The 24,045-nt window shown below is 48.2% G+C and overlaps 1 protein-coding gene across 1 annotated transcript in view; it reads right to left on the bottom strand.

Annotated features, from left to right (window-relative positions):
• Positions 1 to 24,045, bottom strand: part of LOC125946297 (angiotensin-converting enzyme-like) — an 88,223-nt gene that overhangs the window by 48,370 nt on the left and 15,808 nt on the right. The window contains exons 9-10 of the mRNA XM_049669005.1: positions 12,902 to 13,000; positions 10,365 to 10,509 (exon numbers count right to left, since the gene is read on the bottom strand). Of these exons, the coding sequence (XP_049524962.1) occupies positions 10,365 to 10,509; positions 12,902 to 13,000 (244 nt within the window). The remainder of the gene's footprint in view (positions 1 to 10,364; positions 10,510 to 12,901; positions 13,001 to 24,045) is intronic.

Below are 24,045 nucleotides of genomic sequence, written 5' to 3'. Positions count from 1 at the left end.
GCGCAAATATTTTCTACCTATCTCTTTCAACGTGACGCGCTCTTTGTTAGCCAGGGCTACTTGCTTATATTTTGAGAGCAGAATATCAGTACAAGTAATCAGACAGCGTATTCTTCGGCTGTTATCAGTTCTATTTTCGCGTAGCCACGCTGTTTTTTTTTTTTCGTGAGTGCGTGAGTGAGCGGTGAGGCAGCCATGGGACACAGATGCTTAGTCAGTAGGCAGAATTTTTCCGTTCCTCCCCCATCGCTAAGTGACAGTAGCGGCCGGGATTTGATCGCCTGCGCCCAGGTTTTGCTGCGCAAAGCCCGAACCACCGCGCTGCTATAGTGGTTACATTTAGAAAAATAAGAAATAATAGGGTGCGATGACTCTCTTTATAACCCTTTGCGACACGGCGTCCTCGTTTGGGGACTCGAACTTCGGAGGCGCGTCCCACGCCACGTGTTTCTTCAAATGACCTAAACCTCAGTGTGCACATTCGTGTCCGCTTCCTGATGGGACAACTAGCGGTCAGTTAACTTCATTGTCCTGCGTATTGCTGCAGATGATCACTTTGCTGGAGACACTACCATGTTAGACAATCGTTCGACGTGCCGCGTTCCAAGACCAACGTCAAGAGTATTTTTTTTCTCCGGTCGACACGAATACAACCGAAAGAGCAAGTGTGCATGCGTTTCGGGCCTAATAGTTGATTCTTTTTATGCAAGCATTGAAGCTGACGGATTTCAGAATAATTAGATAATGAGTTATACGCTAATTAATTTTTTTTACTGAAACTCGCACAAAACAGCACATTGCTTCGTCTTCTTTCTTGGAATGTAATAGTGAGCGTCTTGAAATGATGCCATGCGCATTTGGCGCATTTGCAGACAGTGCATCATAATTCGTGTCTGAAGGGGATGAATTTATTCACAAGACATTTACAGAAGTGTCATGAAACATAGGTCTCTCAATGATCTAGTAGGAAGTGAAATGTCCGCCGTTTTCTAGCACCTTATTGATGCGTGTGGGCATCGACTCGTACAAAGATTCAGTAATCTCCGGTCGACCGCGCAGGCTTTCCCATTCTTGTGCGATCGCTTGCCACAGCGTATCGGCCGTGCGGCCGCGGTTGGCTCGTGTGGACAGCCGTTTCTTCAACATGCCCCAGACATTTTCTATGGGATTCAAGTCGGCGCCACATGGAGGCCACTCAAGCTGGCAAACAGCATGTTCTTCTAGCAATGACTGGACGATACGTGCTTTATGGATCGGGATGCAGTCGTGTTGAAAAAAATAGCAGCCGTTGCTGAAGGGACCGTCCAGCGCATACGGAACGAGGTGTCTAGTGATGACGTCGCAGTACCGTGACGCAGTGAAGTGAAGGGCCCTTCCAGACGCACAAGGGGACCAAGGCCATCTTTGCTAATTGCTCCCCACACGCTCACGGAACACCGTCCACTGGATAGAACACTCTGTGTGTAATTAGGCAGATATCTGCAAGAAATAGCATACAATTGGGTTCCAGTGGCGCGTCTAAAAATGTTGTGATTCCTCTTGCGTATGAACTTTATAATGCTGTTATAGAGTTGCAATAGAAAACGTGCAAACATCATTAGATAGTACTGAAAGACCCACTGGCAGCTTTTAATTAGCTTCAGAGTAAGTAGTACTATGAAACAATCGTTAATGTTTTCAACATAATACCACTACAGAAAAATCTCGTAATGTCCAAAAGCTCATTTTACGTGAAACATGTTGTGATGCAGAATTAGCTTCGTGAATTAACTGCCAATACACTGTAAACATACCTGCAGTTTAGTGGACGCCAAACCCGCTTCCGTTGGTCCCAGCGCGTGGAAAAAGTTGACTCGTCGCTAAAGATGACATCGCCCCATTTCTCTGTTGTCCAATCTTTCATTGCTGTAGCGAACATGAGTCGTTCTTGTAGCTGGCTGTCTGAGAGGCAGGGCTTCTGTGCTGCTACGAAAGACTGCAGGCCAAGCTCACTCAGCCTTCTTACAGTCTCAGACGATACCGTGAGCGAGAGCGCTTCTCGGATATCCTCTGCACTTTGAAAAGGATCAGCCACGATGGCGGCCGTAATCAGGCGGTCCTCTTCCTCAGTCGTGGCCCTTGGACGCCCACTGCGCTCCATATCTGTGAATCTGTCATCGTCGCGGAAAGCTTGAATAATCCTATTCACGGCAGTCCGGCTCCTGTTGGTTCGGCGGCAGATTTCGCGCTGAGGTATTCCCTCTATAAATAAACGCCCAATGTGCCTTCTTTCGTCAAGTGGAACACGCAGCGGCATCTTTCCAAATAGGCAATCACCACGTGGCCTGAAGCAAGTCTACTACGTTTTCAGCGACTGATGCGAAGATGCGCCTATGTGTGAAAGAAAATTTTCTATGCATCCGCTTTTTCTTTATTTTTGATGACAGTGAAACACCTCCCTACCCTTTCTCTCAAGACGCAGAAGCAGCAACACTCATTGGACCAAGATGCTGCCAACCAAAGTGCGCCAGTAAACGTCGCGTAAAAAAATCGTCGCAGCGCTTCGTGACTTATCTACCCACTGGCACACCAGTCGACAAAGGTTGCAGTGATTGCTCCGATACTGCTATCAAGCCAGATATGTGGCGGTCTTATCGCAGACAGCGCTCTGCGTCAACACAACGAACTAACAATGTCATGCACGGGAATAAAAAATTAACAGGCAGGCGAGTACCAAGAGGGCTCATATCCGGGAGAGCGCCCCTGTCGCCGCTAGGTGGCGTACCGCTAGGTGGCGCGGATAGGCAGTCTGGCACGCGCTGCGTGGTCCGCAAACTTTTGTGGTTGACTGTACCTTCGCCCGCTGCAGCGTATGGGCTCGCTGCCAGCGTTTTCACAGTCGCTGTCTGCAGTCATTCAGTGTGATCTATTCATGTTTGTTTGTGCACGCTCACACAACGCTTGTTCATTCAGTTAGTCGGGCCACATTTTCCAACGCACGCTACACATGCAATGCTGCCCGGATTCGGCAGTGCAGCACTACAGGTGTGTCCCTTCGCACGCGCTGCCCACGGGAAGCGCTTCTCATCAGCACCACCGTTTCACACGCGCCTTCTCGTGGTCATCGAGTCTCTCTTCATGTCGGTCTACTTACGCCGCAGCACACCAGCTTACTTAATCAGCTCATGTTTACTACAATTTATATTGCTACCAAAGCCGCTCACCTTACTTCGTATGACATTGCTGTGTTGCTATCGCATTCATTGCTTCGCCCTTCGGGCGAAACGGTGACATTTTTTCAAGGAAATACGTAATCTTCAGGGTCAGATTCCGTAACCGGATCTGAGCACCGCAGAGCCAGTCTGCTCAGTGAATCCGCATTTAGTAGCCTTCCTGGAGCATACTCGAGCTTGTAACGGTAGCCTCCTGGGTAGAGGGCCCAGCGTTGGATGCGAGCTGCGGCCATGGCAGGCGTCTGGCGGTCGGACCCCAGCAGTACTTAATGTGGCTGGTGGTCGGTAACCAGGACGACCTCTCTACCTAGGAGATAATCCCGAAATTTAGTCACTCCAATAACAAATGCAAAAACGCTCTTGAACGGAACCCGACTGGTCTGTTGGTGCTTCCAGTTGTGTGAAAAAGAACAGCGCCTATCGCACGAGCGGATGCGTCGCATTCTAACTTCAGTTGCATCGATGGATCGAAATGCACGAGGACCTCGGCATTTTTAAGACACTGTCATCGGACTATGATGATCATCAGACACTGTCATGATTCCTATGATCACTTCCACTGTCACCACGCGTTTTTTTTCCTTCTAACAACTGGTACAATGGGAACAATGTGTCTGACATATTCGGCAAGAACTTTGAATAGAATGATATCATCCCAAGGAACGAACGCAGCTCGCTTAGGTTTTCGGGACTAGGTGCATTGATGACAGCATCTACGTTCTTCTAACTTGGGTGAAGGCTGGCTCGGTCAATACGATGACCAAGATAAGCGACAGATGGCTGGCTAAACTTACACTTATCCTATCTGAGCTTCACGCCGTGTTCTCTGAACCGTTCTAACACATTTTGCAATCGTGCTTCGCAATCTCCAAACCTTTCCGATACGAGAACGTCATCCAAGTAAGCCTGAACGCCAGGTAAGCAAGGCAGTATTGTAGCGATTTCTCTTTGGAAAATTGCTGGAGCGGAGGAAATGCCGGACGGAAGCCTATGGTAACAAAACACGCCTTTGTGACTGTTAATAACGCAAAGCTTCCGAGAGTCTTCGTCCAAAAGCACCTGGTTATATACATCCCACAAGTCGAGCGTACTGAACAACTGGCCTCCTCCTAATGACGCAAAGATATCTTGAATTACCGGAAACGGGCACTGCTCCGTGGCACAAGCAGGATTTAGAGTAGCTTTAAAATCGCACCAAATTCTGACCGAGCCATCCTTCTTAAGAACGGGTAAAATGGGCGTCGCCCAATTCGAATGCTTGACTGGCGATATTACACCCAGCGACACTAACCGGTCAAGTTCTTGCGATACTTCGTCACTTAGATCATATGGAATATGTCTCGCCTTACAGAATTTGGGAACAGCGTCGCGCTTCAGCAGGACGCTCTCTGGTGGTCCCTCGATCAACCCCAAGGTTTCCGAGAAAACGTCCTGGTATGTGTCGCGAATGGCATTGATACTGAGACAGTTCACTTGACTCGCCGTCGCCTCGCCTTAGCACTTGACTCGCAGTACCAGAACGCCCAGTTGTTCCAGGAGGATTGGAAGGTCTCAGCTGCACAAGCTTGGCCCGGGCCGTCTAGCACCACAAGGGAACAGTCAACAGAAATGTCGCGGTATTTCACACAAAGTTGAAGCTCGCCCATCACCGGAAATCTTCCATTGTAGCAGGATAGCTTCACATGCGAAGGCTTCAAGCTTGGCCAGCATTTGCGATGTTTATAAAAGAGCTGTCCTGATATTACGCACACCGGGAATCTGTATCTACATCCATGGATAAATCCACATTACCCAACTGAACGTTCGTCTAATTGGTGGCTCAAGAGCATTCTTTCGTCTGACGCCAAGGTCCAGATTTGAGCACTATCGCTCTGTTCTCTTCTGAAGCAGCCCCTTCCACCGCCAAAGCTTTCGCGTGAGGGGCTCGTCGATTGGTGGCAACATCGTCACCCTTGCGGCTGCGACACATTTTTGTCAGGTGACCCTTCTGGCCGCATGAGTAACACCGGGCTTTAGCTCATCTACAGCTGTTGCTGTCATGTCTGCAACTGCCACACCTTCCGCACTCCAATCGCTCTGCGCTTCCCATGCTTGATGTCGATGGTAGCTTGCGACGTGCTTCCACATTAAGCACAGGCGGTACGTCTACAGACATTGTACAGGCGTCTTTTTCGGCAGTTTCAGCGGCTATTGCTATAGACTCCGCTTCCTCCAATGTTAAATCCTTCTTTGCGAGAAGTTGCTTCTGCCAACGCCTGAGGAGGCGCTGGTTCCCTACAGCACTTGAACACACACCGCAGACAATTCGGTCTCGAAGTAGCCTGGTCAGAGAGTGTCCAAAATTGCAATTTTCTGCGATGGGCCGGACTGCAATGACAAAATCATGAATGAATTCGTTCTCATGCTGACAGCGGTTGAAAAACTGTAAACTTTTCAGCGATTTAGTTGCGCTTTGGGTCATAGTGGTCATTTAACAGCTTGACTACTTCGTCATAACTTAAGGCATTGTGCTTCGCAGGTGATATCCTCCCTATTAGGATTCGGACCGTCGATGTGCTAAGTGCAGCCACTAGAAGTGCCCTCTTCCTAGCAGAATCCTAAATAGCATTAGCTTCAAAATACGCCTCCACATTGATGAGGTGAGGCTTCCACTTATCTATGACGTCGTCGAAGTTTGGAAGCATGTAGGAGGCCATCGTGGTCAGCGGTGCGGCTGTCTCTGAATGCTTAGCGTTGGGCTCTTGCTTGACTGCGTGGGGGCTTTCCTGGCTCGTCGTCACTGTAGCTCAGAGGTGGTCATAGCGCTAGAAGACACGGACAAGAACGAGAGAACAGGGCGAGCGCTAACTTTCAACTGAGTGCTTATTTCGAAAAGGAACCGTATTTGTAGGCCCGCACACAGAAAAGGCGCAATCATCGCACATGAAAACCGGCCGCATCCAGGAACGCAAATTCATTCGTAGTCAGAGCAACTGAAGGGGAGCTTATGCTGCTATCAGCGGTCCTCGCTATCACAGTGGCTTCAACAACCTCTCGCATAACTTTATCTACATTTCTATACAAAACGGAACACTTCTTGAACAAGGGTTTGCACCCACAATCACTTCAATGCACAGTACCATGACCATCTCGGTATCGGTTCAATTTTTGTATGTCAAAGCTTCTAGACATCTTATGAGGGCATGATTTGTGGAACGCGTCGTCAAAAGACAGATTAGTGATGGCTCATTTCACCAGCTTAGAATGTGATGAATGATGCCGAAGCAGCATCTTATTTCCACGAGGATGATATTCCCAACAAATATAATTATCAAACCGAAATATTCTCAAGTCTAAAAACTGAATCATCCTCATGGCAATAAGATACTGCTTCCGCATCATTCATCACATTCTAAGCTGGTGAAATGAGCCATCACTAATCTGTGTTTTGACAACGCGTTCCGCAAATCATGCCCTCATAAGATGTCTAGAAGCTTTGACATACAAAAATTGCCCGCCAATCCACCCTGTGAAGGTGGTTGGAAAGCGAAGCTTTTTACGCCACCCTCACGGTGACTGCGGCGCACTTGATATTTCACACACTGCAACGTAACTTCAACCACGGCCTTTATTATTATTTACTTCACAACAATGTTCACTACTGCTTTATGATCGGTGTGATATACACTCAAATGTTCAGTTTTCACTGTAGTTACATTCTTTGCCAAGGTTAAGTCAATCCACGTTCCGCGAATGCATGTTCTGCCGTCTTTACTTTCCGTGGTCTACTCATAGTGGGGTAGTCTAGAAAATGAACCGAAGCAGTTACTAGGCTGGAAGGGTTTCGAATGACGTCAACCCTCTTTCAAGCAGCTGCATAAGCTTTGCAACAGCTGCAATCTAATCTTACGGACCGCGCCGAGCCTGTTTCCGTTGTTTGCCCGCAGCCCTTATCATCCATCATGTTGGCTCATCACGTTGAAGCTTGTTTTTGTGGTTTTTCTTGCGAAAACGAGTGCTTAGTTGTACGCTCAATGCCTGAATTCAAGTAAGCTATACTGCTATACCTGCAATTGTTAGCGGTTCGTCGGGATCGTTTTTTGCTTACAACGACGGACACGACAGAACCCTTGGCTGGTAGAGGTACAAAGCTTCGCTTTAAAAGAACGTCTACAGGACGCAGGATACCCTGACCATGTACTTGTATCAGTAGCAGAAAGTGCGTTAAAGAGGTTAAAGAAACAGAATTGCACGCACATCAACAGTAGTGACAACATGAAGAAGGTTGTTGTGCCGTATTTGCATAACATATCACACGCTCTAAAGAAGCTTGGACGAAAGGTTAAAGTAGATGTAATATTTTCCGCTCCGCAGAAATTGCTTAGCTTATGCATTGCCACAGATCCGTTTGCCAAGAAACGTGCAGGTTGTAAAAAGAAACATCAGCCCCCTCAGGTGTCGTGTGTAAAGAATGTTGTGTATCGCCTTCCGTTATCGTGCGGGAAAGTTTACATTGGGCAGTCTTGGAGGTGCCTGAATGATAGGTTAAGCAAACACAAACAAAAATTGAACCGATACCGAGATGGTCATGCTACTGTGCATTGCAGTGATTGTGGGTGCAAACCCTTGTTCAAGAAGTGTTCCGTTTTGTATAGAAATGTAGATAAAGTTACGCGAGAGGTTGTTGAAGCCACTCTGATAGCGAGGACCGGTGATAGCTACATCAGCTCCCCTTCAGTTGCTCTGACTACGAATGAATTTGCGTTCCTGAATGCGGCCGGTTTTCATGTGCGATGATTGGGCCTTTTCTGTGTGCGGGCCTACAAATACGGTTCCTTTTCGAAATAAACACTCAGTTGAAAGTTAGCGCTCGTCCTGTTCTCTCGTTCTTGTCCGTGTCTTCTAGTGCTATGACCACCTCTGATGTATATAACCAACTAGCCCAAAAAGCCATACTTGTCACTGTAGCATAGCAGCGGCAGCTCAGCTGCCGTCATGCACGAAGGGAGACAGACGTTGACGGCCAAGTGTTAGCCGAAAACCACGCACAAGCGTTTATTGCACGCATATATAAAGTAAAGTGGAAAGAGGGGGAACAGGAGAGTGGACATATAAAAGAAACTTGGCGCATGCGCATTCACAGCGCGCACATGACGCGGCGACATTTTGCAACAGATTCTTTTTTTTTTTCTTTTTACGGGCGTAAAATACTTTTACAAAAATGATGTCCATATCAACTTAACACAGAAGGTTGTGGCTAGTCGCAAACGAGAAGTTTTTGCGGTTTATTTTAAAGATGGCTCTGTTCCGTGCAGCGAAACATGCTTGTGTACAATTGTACACACGGCGCCTCAACGCTGCCTGGCCAGATCACCTCGTTTTTGCATTTTATTTTGTTTCTAACTGGTAATGCTGAACTTATACGTTTATTTTATGCGTTATGGGTCTTAGACACCACTCAGTATGCCAGCAAAAAGCATCGACTACGTCGCCTAGCTCAGGCTCTTTCTGCCAGATTAGCTGACGGGAACATCTCAGATGGAGACTTCTCGGACGACGAATTCGAAGAATCTACCACAATTGTGGTTATATTTTTTGCCACTACACAAAAGCAGTTAAAAAATTCCCTGATATTTATTTGTATAACTATTTCATTTTATGTATAGCCTGCTTCAAATGAACCTCCTATGCTCATTGACCACAACATCAGTAGCATTGACTAAGTGAAGAAAAAGAAGATAAAGTGTGCAACAGCTGCCTTGAATACATTCGTTTTGAGGCAACAACAACAACAACAACAATATTCGCGACGCTACTGCCGAGGGACTACCCATAAAGGAAGTGAAAGATGTAATTGCATTTCAGTCGGACATTGCACGGAGCTTGATTGCAAGCAAGAGGACTGCGCCGAGCAGGAGGAGAAGACCCAGCACCAGCTCTCCAAAGCCTGTCCGAAAATCGCATGTCGGCATGCCCATGCCGACAAGTTCCACAACGTTTGACAGCAATAACCACTGGCCCATTCACATGAATGCCAACTTCCCGCAAAGGAGCCGAAAAACAGGCGGTGTTTCGAAGCCTCGAGTTTGCTGTCGCAAATGCGGAGTTTTCCTCTGCCTAAGTACCACAAAAGACTGCTACTATGGATTTCACGTCAAAAAGTAGGAGCCGTTCAAGCAGACAAGCTGAGAGGCATTGTAAATGCACTTTCAAGTACTTCTGACAAGTTAATTCAGCACCTGAAAATAGTTGTTCCTTGTGTAAGTGGTCATCGACTTAGTTACGGCTTACAGCTGGGTGTCATGTGTACAAATGAACACATCACAAAAAAAATGTTTCTTGGCTCAATAAATATCTTTTTATTCATATCACTGAGCTCGGGTCGCTATTTAGAGGCAACATTTCAAGGAATCGCAATTTTCTTTCGTATTTGTCTTAATTTGCGCTTGAAGGGGTTAAAATAGGATGATGATGGCTTAGTCATGCATGCCGACAGAAGCATTTACATCATACCTATTAACAGGGACACGAAACCAAGTCGCATTTCCACTTATCTAAGCTTGAGCGGAATCATAAAATACACAGTAAATTAGCGTTATAATGCGATTGTTTTATCTGAAATATTGCTTTATACGAAGTTTTTTTTATACGAGTGCAGTGACGACGTTCAATGACGCTGAACTCCGTTTAGTACGAAGCGCGCAGACGGAAATCCGCACAATGTACCATACGCGACGCTGCGTCAACAAGGAGGGGCAAAGAGAGCTGCGAATGTACCTCCATTACGCGGCTACAACTCCTTGGCAGCAACTGTATCACGTGATATTAACCGAAGGACGAGGCAGCTGCTCACAGGTGTTCGCCGGAATTTGTCCAGCGTCCTGCCGCGCCTATCAAGCGCGAGTGTGTTTCAGTTCCCATTCTAGGAGTCCCCACGCTGTTGGGAGCGCACGTCCGGACGTTCTGTGGCGCCTTAAGAGCGTCTCTGCTTTTAACGAAATATTGCCTACAGTGAAGTACATTTTCTGTCCCAATGGCTTCATCATAACGAAAGCTTCCTATAGTGTTCATTTGTACCCTCTAATCCTAAGCTTTTAGACCTCATATACGTAGCCTAATAGGCACGGGACTATAGTATACCGGTAACATGCTGTAAAGAAACGAAATTCTCACAGTAGTTCCCACCAAGCGTTGTTGTACTCCTCGGGCCTGTACGTGCCTCGGAACACGTTCCAGCGCCACAGATCGTAAACGTAAGCCGAAGGAAGCAAGGCCACTTTGTTCAAGGCGGTGCTGTACAGGTAGTTCAATCCAATTTCTGCACAGACACAAAGGGACAGTAGACGAACTGTGAGAAATTCGGCGAGTATGCTGTGCTTACTGCATAGCTGATGTGTCCTGCCGTCGAAACATACCAGCGCCACATGGCCACAATCGAAGTGAAAGTTGTTGCCTTAATGTGATTATAGAGATTATTTTCTAATGCGCTACCAAATGTCCACTTTTAATTTCACTCCACGCATTGATGATAATGTGGCCCGTCCTCCGAAAAAAAATATATGCATGCAAGTTCATAATGCCTTCTTACCAGTGGAAGACGACAATAAGCTAACCATAATGTCTGGGAATACTAGCTGCAAAGATGTAAATAAATTTAAATAAATATGCAAGCTTTTTGATCTTATGTGCCGTAACCACGATATGATTATGAGGCACTTTTATGAGGCACTTTTATGACGCACTAGTTATGAGGGGACTCCATATTAATTTCGACCACCTGTGGTTCTTTTACGTGCTCCTAAATCTGAGCACACCAGTATAAACTTACCCGTACTGACTACAAAGTCTGGAAAGTAGTGTACTAGCAGACGTCCGCATTTCCTAATGCTTGCGTACACCAGCGTTATTTCCAATGAGTCGTTTTCACACGTCGTTCTTTTCACTCCTACAGCGAATGAATGAATGATCATATTTACGCGCATCGCGAAAAGTCTCGTTGATCTACAGCCGACGAACAAGGGATGCTTCAGTGCGGTATTTTAAGAAAGAATAAAACCGCGTCGCGTGCAAGCAGGCGTTGTACAGTCGGCGTCAAAGGTTTTTGGACGGCTGGACCTGATAAAACGGTGAAATTAAGAACACTTTGAGTTCGTAGCCATGCAGCTGCGCAACGACCGGGTTTTCCGCGCATATCACTATATGCTGTAATTTAGAACGCCAGCCTGCGAAAATATTCAGCCTTTTCTCACATCTCACCGTCTGTGAACTTTTGATCTTTGAGACGGACTGTGTGTCTGATGTGTCTGCATTTGTCGGAAATCAAGAAGTAAGCTGAAATAGGTCTCAGACACCTGAAAAAACGGGCGAAAGCAAGAAATAAAATTTTAAAAAAGCTATATAGGTACCAAATTTTCATGAAATTGTGAGCTTTTATGCGCCAAAACCACGTTATGGTTATAAGGCACGGCCTAGTCGGGGACTCCGGATTAAATTTTACCACGTGGGGTTCTTTAACGTGCACCCAATGCACCGTACACAGGCGTTCTGCGTATTGCCCTCATCGAAATGCGACCGCTGCTGCCGTGATATCACCCAGTGCCCTCGGGCTTAGCAGCGCAATACCAAAGCCTGTACGTCACCACGGCGGGTATAAAGGTATATCAAAAAGTATCGAGTTGGGCAGTAAAAAAATGTCTATTAAAAAAATTTGTTGACGCAAACACGTGACTTGTCGAAAGTGAGGCGTCAGCAGTCGACCAGATGTAAAATAAACAAAAAAATGAAGACCTTTAAATTAAATTAAGGACACAATTAGTAAGGACACAATTAGTAAAAACGGAGATGAGTTTCCTTATCTGCAGTAATTAGGTCAACTTCTTGCTGAGCTAAAGAAAGAAAGGAAGCGCTTTCCCCAGTGTGGGCTGGTAAACCAGAAGCTCCTCTTCCAGTTAAAAACCTCCCTGCCTTTATCATCTCATTTTCTCTCTCTCTCCCCCCTTGCTGGACTAGTTAGCGCATGATTGTCTGCAAACTAGATACTGAAACACGCACACACGCACGCACGCACGCACGCACATACAGCACGCACGCACATACAGCAGAAACAAAACTAACAGGACGATCTCTCTTAAAACGTTTAGTCCGAGCTGTTGCTTCCCCTTGTTCGCCGACTGCAAGTTCGTTACGTTGGGCCGCACATCAAACGCGAATGGCAATGATGATGTTGAAAATGTCTTTAATAAAGGTGGACTAGGAGAGTTGGGACGTGTTCAGAGCCGTGCTAGAAGCTATACGTATCCTTGGCGATAGCCATGAGCGAGTTCAGGATGACCCCACAAGAGGTTAAGGCATCAAACGTCAGTCGCTATCTTCTACGGCCGTGCGGCACGGCTGCCGCCGATGCCGATGCAGGTTAGTCCGGGGTGGCAATCAGTATGTACACATTTGAAACGCACTAAGCGCATCCCATAATTATTCGCTTATTGGTTGTTTGTACACATGCGCGTGTGAACTCCAATAGAGTACACTATCCCACTTACGTCATCTACCTTTCTTTTACCGACCCCTTTTTTCTCAACACTAAAAGGAAATATATTCAATAAAATACCAATACGATACAACCGAATACTAATAGAAAAAGCTTGCTCCCTTCTCTCCTTGTGAAGGAGACCAGTGCAATGAATTGTCTCGTTATATACTCTCGGTTATACCTTCGTCTTCGACGTCTGCGTTCGCAAGCCCGATAATCTTGAGGTGTGCCGGTGTCGCCACAGAGAGTGCGATAGTGTCGCCGATCGCCTCGTGGAAACCTGTCAACAATGAGCCAATATAAGCGCTGAGTTTTGTAAACAGTGCAAGCACAGTGCGATATAGTTGATCTGATGTGATACCCACGTGCTGTAACTTGTAACGCTTTCTCAATTGAGTAAAGAATGCGCGGACATTGCTATAGAAATATAGTACGTTAGTACCACCACATAACGTTCAAAATTACGATATAACCAGGGTAAAATACTTTTAAAGCTGCACATCGTGATACATTAGAGGTAACTGGTGGTCTTTACATTAAATGGTAATACCTGGATAGACTTGATTCTTTTGAATGTTCTGCTGGACTCCATCTGATATGGGGCTTGGGCAGTCATACCCCAGCACAATACACACACTGCGGCACTGCCACATTATGCCCACATATACCCACGGCCGTTTGCACTCACATATACACTCACCTTACTTTGCACCCCAAATGTCGGGCGGCAGACTAAAGCCACCACACCGGAATATCAATTCATCAAGGGTATCTGGCGTGATTATTATCAGGCATGCCGTAGTGGGGGATTCCGGATTATTTTATGTCCACCTGGGGTTCTTTAACATGTTCCTAAATCAAAAGCTACACGAACAGTTTTTTTTAAGCGAAAGCTTTACTAAGCTCGTCAAGCCGAGTTGCGCCGTCACCAGCAATTTGATCTTCATTTGACCGCAGCTGCGCCGTAGCCTTGGAAACGCATCACGTGACTCGCCGCGCCGAGCCAACACCACCTAGATAGCACAGGCCTACACACTCCGATCTATGACGTCATGCTACCTGGCCCGAAATTTCCATTGCCAAGGCTGGCATGACGAAAGCGGTGACGTCAAAATCACTGTTGCTTACTCGGGAGCATCCCCATTAGATTCTATGGCAGTCGGGCCAGGTAGCATGACGTTATGGATCGGAGTGCTATCTTGGTGGTGTTGGCCGAGCTCCGCCGCCGCCGGCTTGGCGCATGCGCTCTCCGCCCAGCTGGGTCGCCACCTGACCAAGTGACTCGGCGCGCGCCTGGCTATGAAGAGCGCCGCGCTCGCCTAGTCAGTGCACGCTTGGCCATGGATGATAGCGAGGCCGGGCCGTCTTCTCTGAGCGTTGCGCGGGAGCGGGAGGCTTTGAGCTGTTTCACATGTGACTAACAATATGTGTCTACCCAAGCCTAATCACAGTCACGTCTGGCCACGTCTACCTAGGCACAGCCGTCACACTTGGCTTAACAATGAGTGTATACCGGAGTTTAATAATTACAGCTAAATATACGGTTAACCAAGTGAAACCAAGACTTAACCAGGCTAAACCAAGCTCTCGCTTTGCATATCCAGGGTTAGCTGAGCTAAGCCGCAGCAATTTTCTTCCTCTTCTTTTGTTTGTTTGTTTGCATTTCGCCCCCATCGAAATGCGGCTGCAGCAGCCAGGATCGAACCCGCGACTTCGAGTTCAGCAGCGCAGCGTCATAGCTACTGCGCTATCGCGGCGGGAGAAGACATAATATTCGAGTAAAATCAACAAACGCGAGTGAGGTAACTGCGGTGCTAAGTTTCGGGTCATAGCATACCTAGCATAATGCCTGACACTGATGTTAGCTGCATATTCCGCATTAAAATTTTTATAGCATCGATGTTAAACATCGGCCTAACCAGCAAAATTACCGAACCATCCAAGCCAGAAAGGATTTTAAAGGCTGTTATCCTTATTTAGGGCAGTGAGCACAGGTTGCCTTTTAAATGTGAAAATGCATACATTATACTAGTTACTCTGGTCAGAGTCGATCACAGGTTGTTCGACTCAATATTTTAAACGGCATGCAGCCCCATCGGTAATATTATCTTAATTAAGGGTCATTGTCTTCCTAAATTTTTCGAGACCACCCTAGCACGTTGTAGGAAAAACGCTCACCTCGTAACCGTCACGCAGTTTTAACGGGACAGCGTTAAAAGGACACTAAAGGGGAAAATTATTTCTTCTGTATTAGTATATTACCCTTCCACAATACTGAAAACACTCCTCTTACCGCGAGAAGTCGCTCGGTATGCCAGAAAGAAACGAAGGATGAAGGAAGGAAAGAGTGGAGAAGGAAAGGCATAGAGGTTAACCCGTTCAGCACAAGCGGTTTGCTACCCTACACATGGGAGCGGGATGAGGGCGAATGAAAGATGGAGAGGAGAGAGAGGGCACATAGCACAGCACACTCATCGTCAGTCACAGTCCGTCACTCTTGCGTGGTACGTGACATCACTGTTACAGCCGCTTGTCCAAGCCCGTTTCTTTTAAACACCTAAGTAGTCCCTTCGTCGCCTTCAGCTGCGATGTCTTCTGTCGACGACACGTGAGAATCGTTTCAATTGACATTGGTCTATTGTCAAGGTGCGCTAGAACGGACGCCAGGGACTATCTCGGAACATTATATTCAGGCCAGTCGCATAGAATGTGTTCTAACGTCTCCTCGCAAAGACAGGCATTGCAAAAAGCGTTGTCGGCCATTCCAATGAGAAATTAATAAGATTTTGTTAATGCCACTCCTAGCCATAAGCGATAAAGCATAGTGGCTTCTCTTCGGCAGAGTCCAGTTGGCATACAGAGATGCATCAAAGAGGGCAGGTGGTATTGACGATTGCTCCGGTTGGTCTCGTTGCTTGGTGTGCACCATAGAGAGAGAGTGATCTCCTGTGCAAGCACTCGAAGTCTGCTGGCTGCGTCGGAACGTTAGAGTGGTATGGCCTTTTCCTGTGTGTCGTCAAGAGCTGCCCGAGCGGCATTATCGGCGTCTTCGTTCCTTATGACACCGCAGTGACTTGGCAGCCACTGAAATGTCACGTGGTGCCCTTTCTCAAGTGATGTATGAATTATGCATCTAATATCGAATACGAGCTGTTCGTATGGCCCGCGACGCAGAGCTGATAGCACAGATTGTAGGGCTGCCTTTGAGTCACTGAAGATTGAACATTGTCGAGGTGGTTCCCGATTGACGAAACAAAGTGCAGCGCGAAGAGCAGCTAGTTCCGCAGATGTCGATGTCGTTGGGTGGTCAGTCCTGAAGCTAATCGTAATAGCTCTTGCTGGGACAACCACAGCATCGGACGAACACTGGAGGTGTGTGGAACCATCAGTATAAATATGTACACTGTCCGCATACCTCTCGCGTAGAAGAAGCAGAGACAGTTGTTTCAGCACAGGTGACAACAGCTCAGATTTTTAACACGAAAGTGTTTTATTCCGGGGTCCACCAAGACTTCACTGACGTATTTCCGTCACGGAAATACGTCATAGAACATAATACAAAGAAAGAAACCAGAAGAAAAAGTTCCACAAACATGCAAAATTTAGGAATCGAACCCACGACCTCTCGGTCCGCGACGATAGATCGCCGAGCGTTTAACCCATTGCGCCACAAACGCATTTGCAGAGAGCTACACAGACGCGCCTTATATATCTAACACTCCTCCGTGTACCCGCGCTCTTGCTCGGGGCGGTGCCGCCGCCTACGAGCAGAAAAGAGAAGTACTGCATTATGACACTAAAGCCCGGGATACATGGAGCGAACTTTCTCGACGAACTTCACGCGTCAAGTAACGACGCGGCGACACGACGCAGGATGTTTGCTGTGTTGCAATACATGCGGCGAACGCCGCCGCGCGTTGGCCGCCGTGTTGGCGGCGGTCCCGGCCGCCCGCTTCGAACTGAATTTGGCGTTGTCCTTGTAGAATTCACTTAGTTGGAAGCAAATGACTGCGTAAACGGCTTTCGCTTAGTCTCAGGCCGCTTCGACGACAGAGTATTATGGATAACCTTGAGTAGTTTTCGAGATCGCTTCTCGTTTCGAACGCGTCTAAGCCTAGCGAAAGAAATATCCGATGCCAGCGCCATCTATCGGGGAAGTCGGGAGATAGGCATGACGACAGCATGTGGCCTCTGAGATCAAAAGATTTCTGTTGAAGGTTGTTGTAGAGAGCTTGCACTGCTTGTCTGTTTCCTCGCAGATCAGCGGATATGGGATGTACAAATACAACGCGATTCCTGAGAGATCATACTAGGAACTACTCAATCGGTGCAGAGACATGCAGACACGGCAACACCAACGCGATTGCAGACGACGCGAAAAGGCGCGCGCGCGCGAAACACCAGCATGCATTGCGACCGGAACTAGTGCCTCCTGATTGGCTGTCGTCCACCGCTGCGCGCTAGACGCTTCCGGCGGCGGCGTTCACCCGACGAAAATGTTTGGACAGGCAGATCGGCTGCGGACGGCAAATTTCTTGACGCCGGCCGTCGGACGTTCGCCGCCCGACGAAGTTCTTCGCTCGGACGCCGGTTATTCGCTTCATGTATTCCGGCCTTAACGCGCACCGACAGTGAACGCTTCGGTGGTCTCAGCACTACGACGCCTCGATGCCAGCATTCGAAGGGACGCTGGCATCAAGAAGCACTACCAACGCCACCTAGGTGGCGTTCACCGTACTCAGCACAGCGGAGCGTGGCCTCCGCAATTAGCTCTGAAAATGTTTCTGAAGTTGATCGCGGAGGCTGCAATTACGACGCGCTGTACGCGCTGATTTGACTCGGTGACGATTCAGTTACGTGCTTTGTCTTGCGCGTTGTATTAGTGTGTCAGTTACGTGCTTCGTCTTTCGCGTTGTGCTAGCGTGTGCAGCGTAGTGCAGCTTCCATATGCACGACGGTTGCTCATGGTCATCGACATTGGTAGTCGTGATGGAGGAGACGTGCCACCAGGCGTCAGCGTGGGTGCATCAACGCCTAAGGGCGCTTTAGCCACAAAACACCAATAGACATTATATATCAATGTGCAATAAACATTACACTACTTCTGTGAAGACACGTTTCACTTTCGTGTTCTATACCGATTCCTATATAAGAGGGATCAACCACATTTTTTTCTTGATTCCTGGTACACTGAGATGTACTGTGGGGCTAATAAGAAACCAAGGGGGTATGGATGCTTTAGATGCAGCGGTGAAGCCCAAAGGAAGAAAGAAACGAAAAACACAGACGCGAGTGGTGACGCCACCTTGAAGTTCCCGCTCTATCTCACCGTGATGTCATGGACTTTGACAGCGTCTTCTAGGTACCAGTTAATTCTTTAGCGATAAAGATTGACTACATTGTGTTCTAAAGGATAACAAGCCTGAATGCGGCAAGTTTCGCGAACTTTTACTGAGCCAAAGTGGCTTAAATACGAAAACTTATTTTAGAAGTCGTGACGTCACACTGAAGTGCTGACGTTGGGGTTCCCGCGCGAAATTAAAAAAAAAACTTTTAGCTTCACGTTCTCTTCTAATAATTGACCTATTGCAGTGTATGTAATTAACTACAACAGTTTCTCCGAAGAATACTTTATCAGTATAAGTTGAGTTATTGTTTTACTTTAGTGTCCCTTTGAGTGTCCCACGTGTCGCAGAAAATATGGTGTCGGTGTCGGTGCCGGCGTTGGCGTCCCATGAGCGAAAATTGCCGTAAATATTTAGGTATATGTATATGCCCCGACTTTTTTTTTCTTTATTGATGTATATTCCCCGACTTGCTATATGATATGCGGTAAACGCGGGTTATATTGCCACGCAATCTACGACTAAGGTTGCTCATACCTTGTCTGACATTCTTGACAAAGTTATTCCTCGGAATTTTGAGACTGACAGCCCACAAACAAACGCCATGAAACAAAATGCGGACAACGCATGTGTGATGATGTGGATAGTGGCGTGCGGTGGCGAGAAGACCTGCTTCGAATGATGATTGTGTTGTGGCTACAAGAAGAGGATTGGTGATGATAGTAATGGAAGATGACGACACGTGCCACGAACGAAGAAGCGACACGAGAGCACGCAGAGCGTGAGAGCGAGCGGCAGCCTCGAACGTCAGCTTGCAGAACGGCGGTTCAAGGCTCGGGTACCGGCGACCGGGTGTCCAGCTACCGTGCCGACCTGGTCGGGGATCCAGTTCGTGGCTGGGCTTTCCTGCGCGCCAGCGGCCTGCTGTGATAGCGGCCTGGTGCAGTGCTTCCTGCTTGGACCGGGACGCCTGAGCTACCAGCCTGCTGAGCGAGCCCGAGGACTGGCGACCGGGCTTCCTGCTACCGTGCGGACCTGGTCGTGGATCCCGCTCGTGGCTCTGCTCTCCTGTGTACCAGCGGCCTGCTGTGATAGCGGCCTGGTGCAGTGCTTCCTGCTGGCCACCGGGGTGCCTGAGCCACCTGTCCGCTGACCGAGCCCGACGTTATAGCGGCCGAGGCGTTACAGGCCAGGCGTTTCTGGCCAGCTACAGCAGTGGCCTGGTGTTCTACCGGCCTGCTGTTTTCCTCTTGCTTCCGCGTCGCGACAAGGTGCGGCGCGACAGCAGCGACAAGCCACAACGACGCTCCACCGTCACAACCACCGTCACGGGCACCGCAACGACGATGCACACGGGCGAGTGTTGAAGCATGAGTGCTAGGCACGTGCTTTATATGGAAGGACAACTTCCGAACTATAGGCCACGTACATGTGTATGTAAATCGTCTGTATGTTGTTAGCGTGTCTGTTTAAAGTCTGTGTTTCGTGTAGCAAGATCCCGTCTGCCGTGTCATTATTAAACGGATCCTGGGCCCAACTGGAAACCGGCAATTTTGTCGTTGTTTCCCCCATCACAGCATGTATTTTGTGTTAAATCTTCTCAGAGTTAAATATTACAAGTGTGCAACAATAACATAAACCGGAAAATTATGCAATTTTTTTGACGCGACTGTGCACTACCTCCGGGATTGGCCCACGCAAGAGGCCGCGTTTCTACCAGAAAGCCCGTCGTCGTGTATAGCGTTCACCGCCAACGTTTTCAGGTAAACATTATAGTTACATAAGCTGCAGTTGCCGGAAAGCGTGAGAAGCAGTCAAGGATCCTTGAATACCATCGCGTTCCACTCATAAAGGCGAAGTTAAAGCGTCCTCAAATTTTCAATTAGGCTGGCTCGTCAACGTTCACATTAGCCTTTTAAACATCTGATCTTACAATTTCAGTCTTATGCTGTTGACATGGACAAACGAGGCCCTGTCTGGGAGCCATTGGCTTAGTTTGCGGCCTGAATAGTTGTCTTGATGTTGTCGCAATTGCTGTTTAATCTCTGCAGACGAACAGAAGGATGGGCTATACTTAGGAGCTGGCTATCCTAGCACACCGTTGAGAATTTAACGCTACCCCTTTTCCCCTTATTTGTATACAATAATACATACTAAGACTCCATAAAATGCAGAAATTAATGCCAAAACAAAAAAAACTAACCAGAGATGCATCTCATACGTGCAGACGCGTTACGTAACAGAAGTTCATAACACTTTGTAATACAAATATTCACAGTTTCGCCCGAAAGGCGAAACATCGATTGCGATAGAAAAGTAATAGACAGCTATACGAAGTAAGGATAGTAGTATTATCAGCGGCCGTATAAAGTTGCAAATATTCACTTACTAAAGGCACGTTCACACACCGAAGGCGGAGCGGGCAAGCGGACAGGCGGATTTTCCGCAAAGCGGAAAATCCACAACCGCTTGGCCGGATCGCGCTCGGACCAATTTTTCCGCGCGGAAAAGTTGGCCGCTTTGGCCGCAGCCAATTAGAACCCGAGATCGTAGAAGCGCTGGTGAACGAATGTAAACATCCAGTCGAGATAATGCAAATGGCGTCCACCATGTCTGAACCGGCTCTGTTTTCTGTGGAACTGCTGCTGGACACAAACAAGCAGTACCGGGTCCTGTACGACAAATGTAACGCGAAGTACAAAAAAGCCGACTACAAGAAAGAGCTACGGAAGGAGATTACGCAGGATTTGGGTGTGACTAGCAAATGCACAGAATCTAGTTCACGTCCGTGAAATTGCGAGATGCTCCGCCTCCCCGGCGGCGCGGGCAGCGAGACAACTTGGCCGGTTTGAACAGCCGTGCGCGCTCTCCGCCTTGCCGCTTTGAAAATCCGCTTGGCCTCTTGGCCGCTCCGCTTTCGGTATGAACGTGCCTTAACTAAATAAACAAGCACGGTGTCACGCGCGCGCACAGGTAAACATGAACACATCTCGCTCGATGACCGCGGAAACTCTTCAAAATGCCGGAGCGCGGCAGCGAGCAAATTGACCTTCGCACTGGCTCTTGCTTCAACGCGAACTAAGCGTCGAAAGCACAGCGCATACGAAGCTACCGGCACTCGGCGCACGCACTTTGTACCCATCGCAAGTCGCTTTGAAGATGAGGCCCCTGCGGGGGCACACTTCGGCCACATCGCAGATCGCTTTCAAGATAGGCGGCCGCGCGGCAACTCCGTGAGCAGCAGCCGACGGAGCAGAAAGCAACCCCCCACCCCCCCTTACCGTCTCCGGCGCCTCATCCCCGTGCCTCGAGCTCGGGTGCGACTGTTTTCACAACAAAACCGTCCAGGGGCGGGACCTCGCCTCGATGACGTATCACCATTTTCTTTTTATTGCGATAGCAATTATATGGACACTTCAACCGAATTCCTGCCGTCACCGTGAGGTTCCGTATAAAGTGCAAGGGCGATAAAATCGTCGCCGCGCGCCGTATCCGCGAGTGAAAGCGCGCGGGGGACGCGCGCTATCACGGAGACCGAACGCACGGCGGAAAGCAAACGCGACCGTCGCGCGAAAGGCCGTGGGGGTATGGGAGCGCGGGAGGGAGGGAGGCGGGGCGACGCTATGCTGCTTCACCAAATGCTTATCTTGCAACCGGGCGCAAGGGGAACTGGCCACTCAATCTCCCCCGCGAAAGCAAGAAAGCGGGAAGGCAGCGAGGGAGGGAGGGGCAGCTTCTCTGCCAACTGCGCCTGTACTTTGCCAGGCTGTGGCGGTCGCCCGCACCGTCTCTTAAAAGCGATCTCCACACGGCTCTGACCTTTGTATGCGCCGTGCATTCGCCGCTCAGTTTCCGTTCAAGCGATAGACCGCGCGAACCTTCGCCCGCTGCGGCGGCTGCCCTTGCTGCCAGCGTTTTGACAGTCGTTGTCTGCGGTCATTCAGTGTGATCTATTCATGTTTGCTTGTGCGCGCTGACACCACGCTTGTTAATTCAATTAGTAAGTGAATGTGTCCAAGTTTATGCAGCCGATAAAACTACTATCCCTACTCCGAATAACTCTCTACTAATTTGCTATCGCAATTGATGCTTCGCCTTTCGGACGAAACTGCGACATTTTTTTTCTCTCTCTCTCTGTTTGGCGGCGCGGTCGTTGTGCGGCGCCTCAGTTCGGATCAGCTCATTCCACGTGAGCGAGAACTTGGCGCGCGTATCATATTCGCGGCGTGCGTTGTTTTGTTTCGCTTGTGAAAGCGCGGAATTCAACGATGAGCGAGCCTCCTGACCGACAGAAGGTAATCGAAAAGTACCTCCAAGGGTTACATCATCATGAAGACGGCTACTCTCATGCCTACCTGAAGTCAGACGATGAGCTTAAGCTTTTTGAGAGGTCCTTGGCTGCCGTCAACGAGAGGTATGCTGTGCGGACATCACGAGACCTGAACAAGCCGTTTAAATGTAAGAATGTATCGACTGCTTCTTAATGTTTCGCTCTGCGCGTAGATTTATCATTGAAAAACGCAGCGGTAATTTTAGCCAGGGACTCAACCCGGCAGAACGACTTGTTTTCAGTTGCGGTTAGTGCGCACCACTAGACAATTGATTTATCTTGATTCGCCATTTCGAAGGTCGGGTTATCATTGTTCTGGTTACCGGTTCAGAGTTTCCCTGGCACCGATTTATTTCGGTTTGAGTGGAGTATTGTTCTGGTTATCGCGACATGACCCGATCCTCAGAAATTTTGATAGGCGTAAAAATGATTGAACTGTTATTTTTCGGTTTCAATCATGATTAGAACCGCGCATGCAAGCTAACTGTGACTTTAAAAAATGAGAAAGTCTACCCCTGTGCTCTTTACATAAATGCTTCAGAGCTGTGCTTATTACGTTTAGTTATTAGTTATTAGTTATTTTTACGTTTATCAAAATTTCTGAGGATCAGGTCATGTCGCGGTAACCAGAACAATACTCCACTCAAACCGAAATAAGTTGTTGCCAGGGGAGCTCGGAACCGGTAACCAGAACAATGACAACCCGACCTTCAAAAAGGCGAATCAAGATAAATCAATTGTCTAGTGGTGCGCACTAACCGCAACTGAAAACAAGTCGTTCTGCCGGGTTGAGTCCCTGGCTAAAATTACCGCTGCGTTTTTCAATGATAAATCTACGCGCAGAGCGAAACATTAAGAAGCAGTCGATACATCCTTACATTTAAACGGATTGTTCAGGTCTCTTGATGTCTGCACAGCGTATCTCTCGCTGACGGCAGCCAAGAACCTCTCAAAAAGCTTAAGCTCATCGTCTGACTTTAGGTAGCCATGGGAGTAGCCGTCTTCATGATGATGTAACCCTTGGAGGTACTTTTCGATCACCTTCTGTCGGTCGGGAGGCTCGCTCATCGTTGCATTCCGCGCTTTCACAAGTGAAACAAAACAACGCACGCCGCGAATATGATACGCGCGGAAGGGTCTCGCTCACGTGGAATGAGCTGATCCGAACTCAAGCGCCGCACACCGACCGCGCCGCCAAACAGAGAGGAAAAAAAAGAAAATGGTGAGACGTCATTGAGGCACGGCCACGTCATCGAGGCGAGGCCCCGCCTCTGCACGGATTTCTTGTGAAAACAGTCGCACCCCTCGCGCGCGAACGAAGACCGGGCGGCGCATCCGGCCGCCTTCCTTTCGCGCGTGCGCGAGATTAAGCCGCGGTTGCCGGCGCGCGGCGACGGTTTTATCACCGTTGGACTTTATACGGAACCTCACGGCGACGACGACGGCGATGGCAAAATGCGCTTGGAGTGTCTATATTTGCTATCGCAATAAAACAGTAGACACATACACAGACACACACGCAATATTCAATGAAATCTCCGAATCAAGTCAAATTAATTACGTTGTTGTCGATGCAGATAACTTAAGTCCGCCAAAGTCCATCTACTTCACAGGACATTACTGTGGTCCAAATGCATTGGTTACAAAAAA

Source organism: Dermacentor silvarum, chromosome 6 (genome assembly GCF_013339745.2).
Source record: "Dermacentor silvarum isolate Dsil-2018 chromosome 6, BIME_Dsil_1.4, whole genome shotgun sequence".
Lineage (NCBI taxonomy): Eukaryota > Metazoa > Arthropoda > Arachnida > Ixodida > Ixodidae > Dermacentor > Dermacentor silvarum.
Note: the sequence above shows the minus strand (reverse complement) of the source record. Positions and strands in the feature narration are given on the sequence as shown.